Source organism: Lepidochelys olivacea (genome assembly GCF_965140295.1).
Source record: "Lepidochelys olivacea isolate rLepOli2 genome assembly, chromosome: 7".
Classification (NCBI taxonomy): domain Eukaryota; kingdom Metazoa; phylum Chordata; order Testudines; family Cheloniidae; genus Lepidochelys; species Lepidochelys olivacea.
The window spans coordinates 76,386,451-76,401,206 of NC_140417.1; the positions used below are offsets into that span (position 1 = coordinate 76,386,451).

Below are 14,756 nucleotides of genomic sequence, written 5' to 3' on the forward strand. Positions count from 1 at the left end.
CGTTAATTTATTAATATTTGTAAATCACACTGAGTTCCTAAGATAGTGCATGTTGTTATTTATTACTGTAGTGTCACCATATTTGTAGAAAATGGAAATGTGTACGTGAGGAAGTCTGTAGTTACTAAAATAGATTTAGCAATAACAATGATACTATTTTATCTTCCATGAGAGGATGTCAAAGCACTTTACAAGGCTTGAGCCTTAGCACACCTTTTTGAAGTATGGAAATATTGTTATTCCCATTTTACATATGGGGAAACTGAGGCACAAAAGGTTAAGTGCCTTGTCATGGTCACAAGTAAATTTTTGGCAAAGCCAGGAATTGAACCTAGCTCCACTGTCTTCCACTCTTGTGCTTACCAAGAAGAAATGGTGGCAAAAAGGAAAGAAGGCAAAAGCCCTGGTTTTCAGGTGCATTCTAGCCCCCTTTTACTCTTCTCTGCCATAAAGGGGCTGAAAAGCAGCCAGATCTCTCCAACAAGGGGAGGGAGGGTGACTTGCACACACCCTCTAGTGCTCTTACTATTTTGTGCCATCAGACTATTTCTTGGGGACTGTTGCAGCCCCTCATATACTAGAACTGTCCTATCTTATGCTGATAGCCAAACTAGCCTCTGGTAACCACAGAATCCTGATGGTGCAAAGGTGACATTCAGCTCCTCTGCATATTCTGACTCAGCTGACCATTGGGGCCAAATGGCAAAGGGGCCAAAAAAAAGAAATAGTGCCAAGTGACATCTCAAAGTGAAGATTTGTTTCTGAGGTTAAGGTAACGGTCTTGAAGAAAGTCCCTGGATTAGAAAAGTGATCATGTTAGTCCTTTTTATAAAGGTTATTATTTCCCATAAATATAGTAGAGGTAATTTTTTTTTTCCATTTTGTGACTGGAGGTCGATAGGGCCTTTCTGGTACTCTAGAAGAATTTTCTGATATACACTAATGTGATGGCTGTGAATATACATTTTAGAGGCATGAAGATGTAGAGCCTTCAGTGGCAAGCCCAAGAAAGCAGCATTAATGGTGGCAATAACCACTTCTATGACATGTGCACAGAAACTAGATCCAAGATGAAGACAATTTTTATATGTCCCCAGGAAATATGATAAGGAGGCTAAATAATGATTGCATCGCTAGCAGACTGCTGAGTTCATTAGCTTTGCTGAGTGCAGTCTGGCTGGAGTCCTATAATAGCTAGTTAAGATGTGGTTTTGTGTAAGGTCTAGTGCTGGGGACATGAATGTCATTTTTTAATTCTTTCCTTGTTTTGCTTTCTCATCCTTGTTTTTCTGCTTCCCTCTCGCTGTGTTTCACTTAGTTAAGGGGAAAATCCCATGAGTGAACATTGTAGTTTTCTCAAAATCCACACATTTCAGTCTGGAGACTCAAAGTTTAAGGCTGCACATTAAAAAATAAACCCAAATACTAAAATATGAAAATGCACAAAGAAGGTTACCAAACAACCTTTACTGTCCCATCCTGCTTATTTGTTGCTGTATGCTGAGTAGTGACATGATGAGGTATGTGTGGAGGACTTTACAACCTATGACCAGGGACATCTTAAGTCTTTATTTGCAGAGTTTGCTAATAGAGTCAAGGACTCTGAAATATGTGACTGGTTTTGTATGGCAATGGCTGTGATTCCTTAACCACACTGTACCCCTGGCCTGGATTCTGCATGTTTTCCATTTATTAAAGAGGACGGACACCCTATTTACAGTAGCTACATGCCCATGCCAAATTTCACAGTACGACACCAATTTACAATTGAAACTTCCCACATTGGGGTGGGGGGAGAATCATCCCCAAAAACCATAGAAAAAACTGGAACTGGAGCTTTCTCAGCCATCAGTTTAAGAGACGGGGCAATTGAGTCTCTGACAAAAAGAGTTTGTCCCTCAACAGGTTGTTAGGAGGCTGAGTAAAATAAGTATTAAGGGGGGAAATTTTCTTGATGTGTCACATTCCTGCTAGTTTTTCCATTTCCAAATAATCCTCCTACACAAACAGGGAAGACGAAATCTGTTATTTCTGATATAAAAACAACAGGAAAATAAAACTTTTTTCTTAATTTAAAAAAATCCTTTCAGACCATGTTTATCGGTCATGCAGAAGCAAAATCTTGTGGGTTTTTTTTTTTTATTTCTAGCTAGCTGGCATTTGTGCTTGGATGAAGCTAGGTTAATTTAAAATGTCCACTGTTCGTATGGCAGCAGCCACTTTAAGATGCTGTGGCTCCCATCTGCCACCCAGTCCATGCGCAGGGAATTCCTTCCACACTCCATCCCAATTCACAGAATCATAGAATATCAGGGTTGGAAGGGACCTCAGGAGGTCATCTAGTCCAACCCCCTGCTCAAAGCAGGACCAATCCCCAACTAAATCATCCCAGCCACGGTTTTGTCAAGCCTGCCCTTAAAAATGTCTAAGGAAGAAGATTCCACCACCTCCCTAGGTAACGCATTCCAGTGCTTCACCACCCTCCTAGTGAAAATGTTTTTCCTAATATCCAACCTAAATCTCCCCCACTGCAACTTGAGACCATTACTCCTTGTTCTGTCATCAGCTACCACTGAGTACAGTCTAGATCCATCCTCTTTGGAACCCCCTTTCAGGTAGTTGAAAGCAGCTATCAAATCCCCCCTCATTCTTCTTTTCCACAGACTAAACAATCCCAGTTCCCTCAGCCTCTCCTCATAATTCATGTGTTCCAGTCTCCTAATCATTTTTGTTGCCCTTCGCTGGACTCTTTCCAATTTTTCCACATCCTTCTTGTAGTGTGGGGCCCAAAACTGGACACAGTACTCCAGATGAGGCCTCACCAATGTCGAATAGAGGGGAACGATCACGTCCCTCAATCTGCTGGCAATGCCCCTACATATACATCCCAAAATGCCATTGGCCTTCTTGGCAACAAGGGCACACTGTTGACTCATACCCAGCTTCTCGTCCACTGTAACCCCTAGGTCCTTTTCTGCTGAACTGCTGCCAAGCCATTCGGTCCCTAGTCTCTAGCGGTACATTGGATTCTTCCATCCTAAGTGCAGGACTCTGCACTTGTCCTTGTTGAACCTCATCAGATTTCTTTTGGCCCAATCCTCTGATTTGTCTAGGGCCCTCTGTATCCTATCCCTACCCTCCAGCATATCTACCTCTCCTCCCAGTTTAGTGCCATCTGTAAACTTGCTGAGGGTGCCATCCACACCATCCTCCAGATCATTTATGAAGATATTGAACAAAACCGGCTCGAGGACCGACCCTTGGGGCACTCCACTTGATACCAGCTGCCAACTAGACATGGAGCCATTGATCACTGTCCGTTGAGCCCGACAATCTAGCCAGCTTTCAATCCACCTTATAGTCCATTCATCCAGCCCATACTTCTTTAACTTGCTGACAAGAATACTGTGGGAGACCATGTCAAAAGCTTTGCTAAAGTCAAGGAATAACATGTCCACTGCTTTCCCCTCATCCACAGAGCCAGTTATCTCGTCATAAAAGGCAGTTAGATTAGTCAGGCATGACTTGCCCTTGGTGAATCCATGCTGACTGTTCCTGATCACTTTCCTCTCCTCTAAGTGCTTCAGAATTGATTCCTTGAGGACCTGCTCCATGATTTTTCCAGGCACTGAGGTGAGGCTGACTGGCCTGTAGTTCCCAGGATCCTCCTTCTTCCCTTTTTTAAAGATGGACACTATATTAGCCTTTTTCCAGTCGTCCGGGACTTCCCCTGATCGCTATGAGTTTTCAAAGATAATGGCCAATGGCTCTGCAATCACATCTGCCAACTCCTTTGGCACTCTGAGATGCAGCTCATCCAGCTTTTCTAAATAGTCCTGAACCACTTCTTTCTCCACAGAGGGCTGGTCACCTTCTCCCCATGCTGTGCTGCCCAGTGCAGTAGTCTGGGAGCTGACCTTGTTCGTGAAGACAGAGGCAAAAAAAGCATTGAGTACATTAGCTTTTTCCACATCCTCTGTCACGAGGTTGCCTCCCTCATTCAGTAAGGGGCCCACACTTTCCTTCACTTTCTTCTTGTTGCTAACATATCTGAAGAAACCCTTCTTGTTACTCTTAACATCTCTTGCTAGCTGCAACTCCAGGTGTGATTTGGCCTTCCTGATTTCACACCTGCATGCCCGAGCAATATTTTTATACTCTTCCCTGGTCATTTGTCCAATCTTCCACTTCTTGTAAGCTTCTTTTTTGTGTTTAAGATCAGCAAGGATTTCACTGTTGAGCCAAGCTGGTTGCCTGCCATATTTACTATTCTTTCTACACATCGGAATGGTTTGTCCCTGTAACCTCAATAAGGATTCTTTAAAATACAGCCAGCTCTCCTGAACTCCTTTCCCCCTCATGTTATTCTCCCAGGGGATCCTGCCCATCAGTTCCCTGAGGGAGTCAAAGTCTGCTTTTCTGAAGTCCAGGGTCCGTATTCTGCTGCTCTCCTTTTTTCCTTGTGTCAGGATCCTGAACTCGACCATCTCATGGTCACTGCCTCCCAGGTTCCCATCCACTTTAGCTTCCCCTACTAATTCTTCCTGGTTTGTGAGCAGCAGGTCAAGAAGAGCTCTGCCCCTAGTTGGTTCCTCCAGCACTTGCACCAGGAAATTGTCCCCTACACTTTCCAAAAACTTCCTGGATTGTCTGTGCACCGCTGTATTGCTCTCCCAGCAGATATCAGGGTGATTGAAGTCTCCCATGAGAACCAGGGACTGCAATCTAGTAAATTCTGTGAGTTGCCGGAAGAAAGCCTCCTCCACCTCATCCCCCTGGTCCGGTGGTCTATAGCAGACTCCCACCACGACATCACCCTTGTTGCTCACACATCTAAACTTAATCCAGAGCCACTCAGGTTTTTCTGCAGTTTCATACTTGAGCTCTGAGCAGTCATACTGCTCCCTAACATACAGTGCAACTCCCCCACCTTTTCTGCCCTGCCTGGCCTTCCTGAACAGTTTATATCCATCCATGACAGTACTCCAGTCATGTGAGTTATCCCACCAAGTCTCTGTTATTCCAATCACATCATAATTCCTTGACTGTGCCAGGACTTCCAGTTCTCCCTGTTTGCTTCTTCATTTGTGTATAGGCACTTGAGATAACTCGCTGGTCGTCTCTCTTTCTCAGTATGAGGCAGGAGCCCTGCCCTCTTGTGCGCTCCTGCTCGTGCTTCCTCCCGGTATCCCACTTCCCCACTTACCTCAGGCCTTTGGTCTCCTTCCCCCGGTGAACCTAGTTCACCTCCACCTCCCACACCACGCCAGTGCAGGGAATCCATCACCACTGCCTCTTGCTTGGATTCCCTCCTGCCACAACCCCAACCAGTCCTCAATTTCCCTGATCCCTTTTCACCATTTGACCTTGATACACTGAATCCCTCATTCACAGCCATCCAGGTGAAAGCAACCACTCTGCCTATTTCCTTAGGCAGCGGTTCTCTCCCAGCAGTTTCTCAAATGCAGATTCTCTCACCCCAGTTTCTGCTCCCACAATGACAGTCAGCCCTTGTAGCGTTCAATCAATGAATACTGACGGTCTCTATTTGCTATTCTGATGAATGGAAACATTGTGAATACATCACAGCTCTTTTTTATTCAGTGCTCTGGTAATAAAAATAATACTAATTCTAAAATTACCTGCCCGTTCCCAAGCATGCTGCTATTCTAATATCACATACCATTAAGTTTGCTTACACATAAATGGGGAATAGAAGATTACAGTTAAGTTAATCAGTATAGTCCGTTTAATTATTATTGCACAGCTTGTTCCTAAGATCAAGGCTGTTACTATCTTCTGCAGGATTTTGAACGACGCAGAAATCAGCCATGTTTCCTGCATAGTACTGGCAAGGAAACCTTTGCATACCAGCTACTCCCTTGTGGCGAGATCTAAGCTGCTGTCCTTGATGTTGTGGAGTTCAAGCAGTTCAGCATCTTGTGAGCTTCGCTAGCTGCAAAAGAGAGTCTTCATTATCAGCACAATGTAGTTTGACGCTCTGCCACAGCAAAACAACGGCGGGGGGAGGGGGAGAGAATAGAACCCAGAAGACTATAGGGATAGACACAAAGCTTACAGCCCAAATTCCGCATAAAGGCATGCATTTGCCTTTCCCGTGTGCTATTTTTAAACAGGCTTGTTGTGAAAGAAAGAAAACAGCACTGGTTTTGAAATATTTAAGAGTCACTGTCTTTATTTTGTGCTGAGCTGTGCGAAAGGCTGGTCTTCCCTAATGCTGGTGTAAATCAAGCAGTAAGCTACTAAGGTCAGTGAAGTTACATTTAGTTAAAAGCTGTGAGAAGAGACTTTTTTAAGCTTATGTTTTGACAGCCTTAACATTTCCTTAGCAGGATAGTGTATCATGATCAAATTATTGTCTTCACCCCCACAGGCTTGCATTTTTAAGTACAAATTGATATCCTTGATCTATAGTGTATATTCTATGCTGCAGGTAATATTATTATTCTATGTTCATATAGACCCAATATTAAAAGAATCCACTTAGCTAAAGGCTAAATCTCACTCCCCTTCCTAATGTGTGTGGCATCCTATTAACTTCACTGCGTTACTTGTGTGAGAAAAGTTAGCAGAATTTGGGCCTAAAGGGTTTAAAATAAGGTTACTGAACTTCATCCCCCCAAAATTAACTTATATGACCTTCTGAATATAGTTTTGCTCAACTAACTGATCAGACTTTTTTGTCCCATTAGGATGTACCCACTAAACTGGTTGCAAAAGCTGTTCCTCTCCCTATGACTGTTCGTGGACACTGGTTCTTGAGCCCAAGAACGGAATATACAGTAGCAGTACAGACGGCATCAAAGCAAGTTGATGGGGATTATGTGGTTTCTGAGTGGAGTGAAATCATAGAGTTTTGTACAGGAGGTAAGATTGCTGGGAAAAGATACAGCACATAGGGACAGAAAGAAAGCAGACATGCTGTATGAAAGGGACTAGCTTCTGTCTGGATCAGCTATTGCGACACAGAATAATTGGCAGCAGTCAGTACCTGTCACATCTGGAAATGGAAGGGTTGGTTTAGGCGGCTTATTTTCTGTTCAAAATGTATAATTCAACGGTGGTTGCTCTTTTGTTGGTGCCTTGTTGGGAGGTGGGGAGGGAGACACCTGGCACACTTCACACACTGTCCTCCTAGTGTACCCGCATACTGAGCAGTTGACCAAACATTGCACTTGGTGGCACTCTGGGTGCGTGGTGAACCAAACTGAAGCAGGGCCATCCTTGCACCTGTCTTTAGCCTCAAGAGCTATGAAGCTTCCTGAAAGTGCTTCTGTTCAGTGTGGCTGCACCCAGCACCCTATAGCCCTTAGGCAGTCTGCCTGTGGAAAGCCCCAGAGCACCACCATCTCCACGCCACAGAGCATACATTTGTCTCCTCATTTACTAACACACATCTTCATTGGGATGAAATTCACCCCAGTGTGCAGATCCTGCCTGTAGGAAAGCCCTGTACTCCTCATTAAGAATTTTAGTGAGTCCTTGTCTGTGCTACCTGCACTGGAGTGAGTTTAACCCTGTATTGGTTGGGCTGTATGAGAGCCCTAGTACTTCCTCTGGGGTAGTGTGTTGTGCTACCAGGTTATAGGCACGTGGGAATTAGGGAGCAGTTTCTAATGGAAAATACCATTAGTAGGAGATAATGCTGACAACCCCTTGTGAAAATTATCACGTATCACAGTCATGAGAAGTAGTGTGGTCTGGTGAATGGGGCTTCTGTTCCTGGCTCTGCCACTGACCTGTGGTGTCACTTTGGGGCAGATTTTTGAAGCTCTAATGCCTAAGTCCCAAAAATCTGGCCGTTTGCTGCTCTTTGCCTTCCCACCCTTTGTCTATTTTGTACAAGTCATCAAAATAAGTTTAGACTTATTTAGGAGATGATGATGTTTCTTTCTTACTAGCAGATAGTCTTCTCTTCACAGATTATTCAAAAGTTCATCTAACACAGCTTTTGGAAAAAGCTGAAGTGATTGCAGGACGTATGCTTAAGCTTTCTGTTTTTTATCGGAATCAGCACAAAGAATACTTTGATTCTATCAGGTAAGAAACAAACACATGCAAAATTGTCCACATTAATTCCATCTAAGTATTAAAACTATACACAAAAGCAACTCATTTATGTAAGTTTGTACAATTCAGTACTGAATCTCAGGAAATAAGTTTTTGGAGTAAAAACTGTGTTTTCACAGCACCTGCTGCAATGACGTTTCAGGACTGAGCAAGCCTCTAGGCACCATCATAATCTAAAGACTAAGTAATGATGATTGATGATGTACTAGAAACTAAGAATGAGATTTCTAAAGATAGGGGGTGTACAATTTTGCACATACATTTGCCTGCAAGTACTTGATGTATACGTATGTCTCAAGTATCTGCATGTGTACATTGTAATCAAGCATATGCAACCTGAATACTGTCATTTAAACTCAGATCCACAGAGAAACGTAGGTGCTGAAATGTCTACTGGATCGGGCCTCGCAAGTGCGATAGCTAGGAATGCCTACTCTGAGGCTCCTGCAGGGGCTTAGGCTCCTGATTCCCTAAACTAAGTTGGCTGTGCACATGTTCACTGGCAGAAAGCCAGGTGCCTAGGGATTGTTAATGGTGGAAACTCCAGCACATAGGGATTTTAGGTGCCTCCAGGGTTAGGCGGCAGCTGTGCAGGGAGTTTGAGGATCACAGTGGTGTCTAAGAGTTGGACGTAGATGCTGACAGTGGCAGTCAGGCACCTAAGTCTTTTTGTGGATCTATTCCTTACTGACTTTTGAATGCCTTGCTGTGCAACCTTAATGGTCTCTTGATGGGGGTTTTTTGATTAACTTCCACCCATACAATGTATTTGCTTATTTTGTGTAATAGTGCTGAAGTTACAATATTCTTCTGCATAGGCAGCAAATGTAGACAGTTATCCAATCAAAATATAGATGCCATCACCCCCCATGCTAGAGGTTAGCGTTCAGAATATTGACTGATCATGAAACAGTAAGACACCATGAAGTGGCAAGAATAGTATTCTAAGAGAAAACCGGTTTGGGGGTACATTGCAATCCGCTAAGCAATGCAGTAGAGCCCTGTTTTTGTATTGCCTTTCAGTGGTAGAATCTCTGATTACTTGCCTTAAAGAAATTTAAACATGCTTATTTCTTATATTTTAGCATATGTTAAAGATTTTGGGCCTGTGTCAACACTGCATTACCTCAGTTTTACTCAAATGTAACTCAGCTGCTCCAGTTTTCTGCAAGTGTTACTTCACTCAGACTGAGTGCTGGATAAGGCCTTTTGAGTCCTGTAATAAGAGCACATCATCCTTTTGGAATGCCCAGGTTTACATGATCCTCATACCTACTGGGTGGGGTCACATGGGTGAATCTGTCACAGCTCACAGTATGTGCGCATTTGAGTTCACAGAGCTTTGGAAGCTCTGAAGGTAGCCAGATACACCCCTGCTGAGCCCAGCCACCATCACCTGGATCCTCTGCAGAGTCCCATTGCCCCTGAACCCCACAACGAGCCCCTGAAAATCCATATCTCCCACTGAGCTGCCCACACACAGAAACCTCTCACCCCATGCCTGGATCCCTCCGCACTTGTATCCTGCTGGGCTGAGCCTGCCTACCCACATCTGGTGCGCTTGGCACAGAAGGGCAGGGCCCCAGGGTGTTTCTGGGGCAGGCCAAGCCCTTACACTGTGGCTGGGTCAGGTGCAGCCTCACTACTGAGTCCCTGTACTGGGGAAGGTGGGGACTTCAGGGTGATCTCCCACCTCAATGCAGCCAATGGCCTGTGCCCCCCACTGCCATGCTGGAGCCACATTTATTTCTAGACAAACAACATTTGCAGAATTTGGGTGCATAATTCCCTCAGGAGTATAGAATACATGAAGATGTTCAGAAACAGGCAAATTCAGGGTCTTTTAACAGTTGGCAAAGAATTTCTGTCTCAAAAGGTACTATGTTGTGCTCTAGACTAAGCTGTTGGTGACCACTGAACCTGGCAACAACGTTTTAAAAAACAAATCATTCCATCACTTGTAACCGTTCAACTAGCATTCCCTGCCTCAAAGTGTTGTTTTGCCTTATGATTCAGAAGACCTCTGATGGGCTCCATGGGTTTTTAAGTAGTAAACAGTAGTGCACAGAGTGGTGCATTTAGAGTGGGAGGGTTCCGATGGGTGTCTCAAGAGAGCGTACAAGACCTTGGCATGTTTACTAGGTAAACTTTGATCCTGCAACACCATTACAGGTTGGTTTTTTTTAATGTGGCATATAATTAACGTACACTTTAATCATGACTGCTTCCTTTAAAGAAAGTATCAACTCCCTAGCGAATACTAACAATTAGCGTAATCGGCCACTGGATGTCAGTATCTTGTCACAGAAATACAGCTTCAAGCACATTTTTCAGGTTGCAGCGAAGGTGACCTTTATCTTTTTTTTTGGAATTTGTTTGAAAAGGAGAATAAGTTGCTATGAATTAGGCCCTATCTTCCCAGAGCATTACTTCTGCAACGATAAAGATGGTGGTCTTGAGAGGGTCAGAAAGCTTCTGAAGTTTGCCTCACAGCTATATGAAAAATTGTAGTTGGAAGAAGGTATATGATTAGAAATGGTAAGAATTCTCAGGTGGTAGCACTATAGGTGATAAAGCCATTGTTCCATAAGCCACTTAAAACCATCTTTGGACAGCTAGTATATTTACCAGCATCAGGGTTAACAATTGTCTTACAAAGTAACTATGTAAGAAACACTGCTTCTGTTGAAATTAGTAGCATAGCTCCCATTCCCTTCAGTAGCAGCAAGGACTAAACCTGCATTCCATGAGCATATAAAAAATGAAGCAGCCTATTGTTATAGTTTAGCTGAAAACAAGAATTTGTAGTCGGATTTACCGTGGACTGTCGCAAAAAATAAAAATCCACCCCACCCCACCCCTGAAACTACAGTATGCCAAAGCAGTGAGCAACCGGTACGAGTCGTCTGTTAGCCTGTTGGGTAGTTCAATTTTTACAAGCAAACAATTTTTTTCCTGTGCCGGTTCCAGATAAATCCGATGCTGGGTTTGCCTGATGTTTAAATTCCTTACAAGAGTACAGCTGCCATTGAATTCAAAGGGAGTTTTGTATGTGCTGTATTGGGCGCTAGCTATGGCAGGTGGGCACTAGTCTAAGGTAGTGCACATGCAGATGTATTTGCCTGGCTGAAAACAAAATTTTCTCACAAAGGCTGTGTGATGGGTTTGGTCACAGATACCCCCTTGGGGCTGTCACCTGATGTGCTGAAATTACCTCTGAGCCTGTTGGCCCTGCCAGCTTGGGACTTCCAGAACCCTGTTTTGTTGAGCCAGACACACTAGCCTGCTACAAGACAGACCCAGGGTCTAGTCCACACCCCCAAAGCTGCAGACTTGACTGAAAACAGCTCAGCAGGTCACCTAGCTCCAGCACCCAGACCTCAGTGTATAAGATCTGTATGAAGCTTATACTCCACCCAGTAGGTCTGAGGATCAGGTGTGCAGCCCTTTCCTGGACAAATTGCGCATCAATTTCCATTTGTCTCCCCTCAAGACTGTCACTCAGTGAGCTGGGATACCACTGAGAATAACCCTCCTGCCAGAACAGGTGCCCCTCCACTCCTGTCTTGCTGAGTTAGACACTCCCTCAGCTCCATCACAGACCCAGAGGTTGGGCCATACCTCTCTGCAGTTCACTGAGATTCACTCAGGGGCTTCTCAGTTAACAGGGACTTTCCCGGTGTTCAGCCTTCAGCTACATCAAGTCAGTCAGCCATTCTGTTTGTCCTTATACTTAGAGTGTGTGACTGAAAAGCGCTCACGTGATATTTATAGCACAGTGGCATTGGAGCTTCACTTGCTACCACCAGCCTGAGAAACAGCTCATGCCCCACGCTACCAGATGGTGGCCTGACTTGAGCATGGCGTTCTTAACACAAGTAATTTTCGTTGGTGAATTAATGTTAGAAAGCTTTCTGAAAACTGTTTTAAGACTGGTCAATTTGCATGAAGGGATGATGGCGGTTTAGCACACCAGATAGGTGGCAAGAGTTCTGTGAAATGTAAAGGAGTAGGTGGACATGAGACCTGGGATGGAATTGTCTTGTGGTTGAGACTTAATAGCCTACAACCAAGGCAGAAAACGAAAGGAAATCAGTCATAGCTTTGACAAGAGAAGTGACCTAACCCAAGTGGTGATAGTAAAATATTTTTTCTAGATATGAGGATTCATTGCACTTTGAAAGCATTTAGGCAAACAGAAAGTGTGATACACCCTGGACATGTTTGTGTACATATGTGTATATATATAAAAAGTCTGTGCACTTCACTAACAGTTGAACTGCAATGCAAAAGGGATCGGATTTGTGTATTTTTGGGTTTAGGATAATTACAGTCGGAAAGAACTAAATTATATCTCGTCTTGGGCCCAGTCCTGCTTCCACTGAAGTCAATGGCAGCCAAATGGGGCCATGTATTAGCAATGTGGAGAGAAAGATTCTTTAGAAGAAAATGAAATGGGGTCTTAGTGGGGCCAAAACTGATTAATTCTCCTCAAATTTATTAGACTGAGATTATCATTTTATTATCACCACTTCTAACTTCCAGAGCTGCACAAGCAGGACTCCACAGTGGTTAAGCACAAAATCTGTGAAGACCTATTTAAATAAAACAGAGAGACTCTTTGTGTCTGCTTAAATTACTCCCGATCGTGTAAGTAGGAGCAGAGTAAGCCGCAGGTTTTGGAGGGCATGTGGGTATTCCCCTGCCGTAGTGTCACTGGAAAAAAAAAAGGGGGGGGGGAACTAGCTATCATGTGAATTTGTGTACAGCATCCACTGAAAACATTAAAAAATATATTAATTTGTAACTTTCAATGTAGACTTAAAATCCCACTATTGTTACAGTTGCTGAGGAAAAATATGGTGGGTGGGGTTTCCTGTACTGTTTTTGCCTCTTCATCCACACAACTCACCTCCAGAAGCAGAGACAAGATGGAAAAGCAATTCCTTCTCACCCTGGTCATGTCTTCATTTATTTGTCTTTGCTTTCTCTTGAGAGTGGGGTGGCGTTAACCTTATTTTTCAGATGACTGGCTTCTCTTTGTGTCCCTTGTGACACGGTGGTAGTCCTATAAGTAATCAAACTTGTGCTCTTCACTGCAAAACAAACAATAATAGTCATTCATTTTTAGAGACCAACATGGAAATGCAATGCAGCTTTCTGTCAAGGATAACAGTGGTAGCCATGGCTCTCCAATCAGTGGGAAGTTGGAAGGCATCTTCTTTAGCTGCAACACTGAGTTTAACACGGGGAAGCCACCACAAGATTCACCTTATGGAAGATACAGGTTTGAGATTGCAGCTGAAAAACTTTTCAATCCAAATACTAACTTGTACTTTGGGGACTTCTACTGCATGTACACAGCTTATCACTATGTCATTCTTGTTATTGCCCCTGTTGGGTCACCAGGAGATGAATTCTGTAAGCAGCGCCTTCCTCAGCTAAATTCAGAGGATAATAAATTTCTGACCTGCACCGAAGAAGATGGCATCATGGTTTATCACCATGCCCAGGATGTTATTTTAGAAGTAATTTACACTGATCCTGTGGATCTTTCCCTCGGCACAGTTGCAGAAATTACTGGTCATCAGCTAATGAGCTCGTCTACTGCAAATGCAAAAAAAGATCCCAGTTGCAAGACCTGCAACATCAGTGTTGGACGTTAATCCCTACCCCAATATATAGGAGCCTTTGAACCTCTGTTGTCCATTTCCATTGTCAGACGTTCTCTTCAGAAGCATGCACATGCCGCTGTCACCAAAAGCAAACACCAGTTTTTCAAATTCATTAATAGCATTTTTAGTATAACTTTCCTCCTTCCTTCTAATAGTTTATAGCATTAGGGGAACAGAAGTCCTGGATTTTCTTTCTGACAACATTTACACCTAGATGCTGCAATTTTTGTTTGTTTGTTTGTTCCTGACCAAACATAACAAAAACCTATATAAACCGCTTTAGCAAAATAAAAATAATGGCTTATAATGGTGTTTAAATATGCATTTATTTTAATCTACTGAACAAACACTGGGATAACTCTCCAAACAGCATGAAAGGTTGTAATTGCAGCATGATTTAAATCTCGAAGCCTAGAAATGTCAGCACTTCCAACTTGTTGTTTGACAGTGTTATTTATATTAGCTAACTGGAAACAAAAATTGTGTTTAAACATCATAAATATAATAGAAAAATATTTTATTTGTACTGTTGTATAAAATATTATACAATCATATAGAATATATAGAGTACATTTTAATAGCAATTGTATACATGTCATGAAACCATTTTCCCTTATCAAAGATGTAGTTTGTAAACTTCAAATAGTTGTGTATCTGTTCCTGTTGCTCTTAGATTACTTTAATTAAACAGATTTAGAAAGGAGATCATTCCGATTCATAAAAGTTATAAATTGTCAAGTCAATACAGTGAAACAGCAAACCTCATAGAAATAAAAAAAAAAATCCACATTGTGTAGTGGTCACACTTTTTCCTCCAAACCATTTGAAAATGTGTACTACTTAAAATCATGCTGAAACATTACATACAATAAAAATACAAACATGGTTGGTATAGAATAGACTTCAGAAAATGAACATTTCCTTAAGATAGCAAAACAGGTGGTTTATATGCAGTTAATACAAAATGGCAATTTAAACAAAACACTAAAC

General features: G+C 42.9%; 1 protein-coding gene across 5 annotated transcripts in view; it reads left to right on the forward strand.

Moving 5' to 3' along the window:
* PHYHIPL (phytanoyl-CoA 2-hydroxylase interacting protein like) overlaps positions 1-14,250 on the forward strand; it is a 195,559-nt gene extending 181,309 nt beyond the window's left edge. For 3 of the 5 annotated variants that reach the window (XM_084633929.1, XM_084633930.1, XM_084633931.1), the window contains exons 4-6: positions 6,714-6,888; positions 7,944-8,061; positions 13,223-14,249. In XM_084633929.1, the coding sequence (XP_084490055.1) occupies positions 6,714-6,888; positions 7,944-8,061; positions 13,223-13,757 (828 nt within the window). In that variant the 3' untranslated portion in view covers positions 13,758-14,249. Of the gene's footprint in view, positions 1-6,713; positions 6,889-7,943; positions 8,062-13,222 lie in introns of all 5 variants that reach the window. The other 2 variants (XM_084633932.1, XM_084633933.1) reach the window with 1 other exon arrangement.
* The last annotated feature ends 506 nt before the right edge of the window (positions 14,251-14,756 follow it).